Source organism: Egretta garzetta, unplaced genomic scaffold (assembly GCF_000687185.1).
Source record: "Egretta garzetta isolate BGI_Z169 unplaced genomic scaffold, ASM68718v1 scaffold19, whole genome shotgun sequence".
Taxonomy (NCBI): domain Eukaryota; kingdom Metazoa; phylum Chordata; class Aves; order Pelecaniformes; family Ardeidae; genus Egretta; species Egretta garzetta.
In genome coordinates this window covers 177417-181425 of record NW_009260768.1, presented here as the reverse complement: position 1 = coordinate 181425, position 4009 = coordinate 177417, and the positions used below count along the sequence as shown (strand labels likewise).

Genomic DNA, 4009 nt, shown 5'->3' with positions numbered 1-4009 from the left:
GGGGTGGTTGGGGGGGGGGGGGGCTGCTCCCACCCACCCCACCTGGCCAAGTTCACACAAACGTGCTTGCAGCTTGTCCAAAGAAAGATCTGGGTGCGTAAATCGGAGTCCAAAATTGGTTTTAGAAAACCCTCACTCAGCTGCTGAGAAATCCCGGTGGTTTCTAAGTTTCGGTTGCGCCTTCGGTTTTGCCTTTGCAGCTCCCCAGGCCTTTGCATCTGCCCAGAAATGCCCCGTCAGGGCTGTCTCGCCCCACCAGCCCTAAACTGGGATCGGCCGGAGCAGCTTCTCTGCCCAGAGCCCTGAACTGCCGGGAGACCTCGGGGCAGGGACCTTTTCCCTGACCTCCCTAAAAAAAACCCCGCAGTTACACCACCGGTCCTCCCGTGCAGAGCTGATGGGGAGCACCCCCCCTGTTCTGCACTGCACACCTCTCCCCCACACCTTCCCCAAAAAAAAGCCTTTTCCAAACGCTGGGACCTGGGTCCTCAGCGCAATCCCTGACCTCCGCTGCAGAAGCAGCCGCAGGAGAAGCCGAGCACCTCATCCACGAGGAGGGCAGCAGTCAGGGAGAGCCCAGCACCCTTTTTCTTCTACAGACAGCCAGGTCTTTAAGGAAACCCCGTTAATAAACCTCACTTGGCAGCCGGAGAGGCAGGTGCTCCGCTTCCCAGGGCACTCACCTTGTGCCAGCCGGGAATTTTCTCTCTGCAGCCACGGACTTCCAGGGTCTCAGCGCCAGAAGGGACGTTTGCTCAGGGGCTGCGGCGCCTGTCCTCCCCTGCCTTGTGCTCCCACCAGCCGCTCCTCTAAGGTCCTTTGTAGAGGCAAGCCCAGCGAATTTCCCAAAGGGATTCTCTCCCAAAGCCAGCTCTCACAGAAGGTAGGTTTAATCCAAGTCCTGGCTCTTTCTCAGCTAGGGAGCCCTCCAAAAAGCCCGTCTCCTTCCACGTGCTCAGAGCCACCACCTCTGCCAGGGCGATGGTCCTGCTCTGCAGCAAAGGGGACCTCTGGGTGTTCACGCAGCCCCACAGCTGCCTCACCTCCCCGCTTCGCAGCACGGAGCGAAGGGGACGGCAGCCTCCATCCCTCTCCTCTGTGGCCAACCTCCAGCCTGGAGCCAGCATGAATGACAGAGGCGGTCACAGAAACCAGAATCATAGAATCATAGAATCATAGAATCATAGAATCATAGAATCATAGAATCATAGAATCATAGAATCATAGAATCATAGAATCATAGAATCATAGAATCATAGAATCATAGAATCATAGAATCATAGAATCATAGAATCATAGAATCATAGAATCATAGAATCATAGAATCATAGAATCATAGAATCATAGAATCATAGAATCATAGAATCACAGAATCATAGAACCCTTTCGGTGAAGAAGTTTTTCCTAATGTCCAACCTAAACCTGCCCTGGCGCAGCTTCAGACCATTCCCCCTCGTCCCATCGCCCATTACCAGGGAGAAGAGGACAACCCCCACCTCGCTACAGCGCCCCCCTCCTGTCAGGCAGTTGTAGAGGGCGATAAGGGCTCCCCTCAGCCTCCTCTTCTCCAGGCTGAACACCCCCAGACTTGGGAAAGGAGCAGCCTGAGCAATTATTTGCTTAAAGGCAAAGCCGCGTTGCTCTTTGTTCCGCGCGATGGCCCAGCGCGGCTGCGCGAGAGCCGGGCGCTCGGCATCGGCAGGCCACGTGCTCTGCGTTGCAGCAGGGGGTGACAGCCGGGTCTTGGGAGTAATCTGCAAGCGAGACGTTGTCTGTTGCGATGTCCTCCAGAGCTTGGGCGTACGCCCTGCTGATTGCAGGTAGCACTGCCTGATACTCCCTGGATGCCACGTCCAAAGGCTCCTGCTCCTGGATATCGCGATCCAGATTGAAAATGAGGGGTGGCTGGTGATGCTCAGCTGGCCCAATGCTCCCATCGCAAGCCATCGCTCCTCCTAGGGAGGAAACGAGAGAAAAACACTGGAGTCCCAGGCTGCCCAGGGATCACTTCTGTATTCCTCACCCATCTGCCATGGCCCAGTCCCAGCACATCCCAGCTTTGGGAGCCCGGGTCCTGCCACTAGTCCCGAGAGTGCTTCTGTGGCCAACAGCCCCAGGCTGCAAAGCCCATCGCACAGCGGGGCACGTGCTTATCCTCGCTAGGCTTGCTCTTGCTTGAATTCACCTGAGTTGGTTTTTACCCGTATCGGCAGGGAACCAAGAATTCCAAAAGTTTTTTCCCCGGACTTTCTGATCTCTGAAAGGGACACAAGTACCTGTGGTGTAAAACGCCTTGTACTGAGCCAGCCGTAGCGCCGCTATCTCGCCGTCCTTCCCAGCTGCCCCACTGTTGGGGTGGAGCAGAACCTGAAGGAAGAACCGAGACGTTCCCATCAGCCCGTTGCAAGGAAAACCCACTCTGCGAGACCCATGCATGCATTCAGAGACACCATTTAGCCCCTGGACTCTGAGCAAGCAACCAAGTTTTGCTTGCTGAAGGGTGGGCTGACAGCAAAAGGGCACCGGGAAACACCAGCATCTCTCTGGTCCCTTCCTGGCCCCTGCACGCACGACCCCTGAGTTTCCCTCCCCAGACCAGTTCTGCTGCAGGAGAAGGATCACGAAGGTGCGAGGGCTTTCAGCAGGGCAGGGTATTTCGGAGCGGGGACGGTCTCAGGTGCTCTATGTCACCCACCGCCGCCCCGTGCCAACGCGGCACCCACCTCCCTCGGTGCTCCCAGCCCAGCGAGTGGCAGGGACCCCCAAGGGAGCCGAATCGTTGCCGGGGGCCAGCGGCCGAGGGTGAGCTCATGCGGAGCAGAGGCTGCACGGGGAGGTGAGGTGCTGGAACATCACCCCCCGGTCCGTCCCCGCCGCTGACTCACCCCGCCGTGCGAGCGCTCCCTTCCCTAACAACAGCCGTCCCGGCACAGGGCACGGGGGGATGCGTAGGAACGGAAGGAGGGAAGGGCGGGTCGAATCTCTCCCTTTCGCTATTTAGGACACTTGATCCACGCAGGACGACTGCTTTGGCACACGGGAGGGAGAAGACAAGTGAGCTGGACGGGTCAGCGGGCTCGTCTGTCAGATAATATCTGCCGGCGGAGCCAATGGCTTCACTGCGGGATGAGTCACTCGAGGTTTCCTCCCTGGGAACGGAGCTTAAAAGTGATTCAAGAAATTTCCACTGTGCTAAAAATTAGAAACATCTGCCGAAGTTGTAGGCAGCTGCGGTGCCAAGTTTAGTAACAGCGTTCGCAGCTGATCGGCGCGGTAATGCCTTAGCAGGTGCCCGGGGCTATCGCTCCCACCCTGCCCGAGGCTCATCCCAGAAATGCCAGGATTTAGGGCAGGGGGTGACTTCCAAATGCTCTCGGTTTCCTTTATTGCCCGCCATTGCAAGGCAAATTTTAAAAAAAAAAAAAAAAAAAAATTCACCTTCTGGGATTTGGTTTAAAAATCACGGTTTAGGGATAAAAAAAATTAAGGGTGTAAAGTGGAAGAGGCGGTGCAGTGTAAGCCTGCTGCGAGGAGGAAACCCTGCTAGAGAGTGCCCTTACGCTGGCGCCCCTTGGTCAGAATAAAACAGCTCCCAAGGAGAAATCAGCAAATATTCAAGGGCCCGTGAAGCCAAGGTACCGGGAACTGAATCAATTTTCTGCGATGAGGAAAGGCTGAGGGAGCTGGGCTTGTTCAGCCTGGAGAAGAGAAGGCTGAGAGGGGACCTCATCACCACGTACAAATATCTCAAGGGTGGGGGTCACGAGGATGGAGCCAGACTCTTCTCAGTGGTGCCCAGTGACAGGACAAGGGGCAATGGGCACAAACTGAAGCAGAAGAGGTTCCAGTTGAATATGAGGAAGAACTTCTGGACTTCGAGGGTTCCTGAGCCCTGGCCCAGGCTGCCCAGGGGGGCTGTGGAGTCCCCGTCTCTGGAGATATTCACCCCCCGCCTGGCCGCTGTCCTGTGCCCCCTGCTCTGGGTGAGCCTGCTTGAGCAGGGGGGTGG

At 56.6% G+C, this 4009-nt stretch overlaps 1 protein-coding gene across 1 annotated transcript in view; it reads right to left on the bottom strand.

Moving 5' to 3' along the window:
- Window positions 1-1555: 1555 nt before the first annotated feature.
- The window catches only part of ARSG (arylsulfatase G), a 31120-nt gene continuing 28666 nt past the window's right edge, over window positions 1556-4009 (bottom strand). Inside the window, exons 9-10 of the mRNA XM_035901554.1 lie at window positions 2277-2367; window positions 1556-1955 (exon numbers count right to left, since the gene is read on the bottom strand). Coding sequence (XP_035757447.1) covers window positions 1621-1955; window positions 2277-2367 — 426 coding nt within the window. The 3' untranslated portion in view covers window positions 1556-1620. The remainder of the gene's footprint in view (window positions 1956-2276; window positions 2368-4009) is intronic.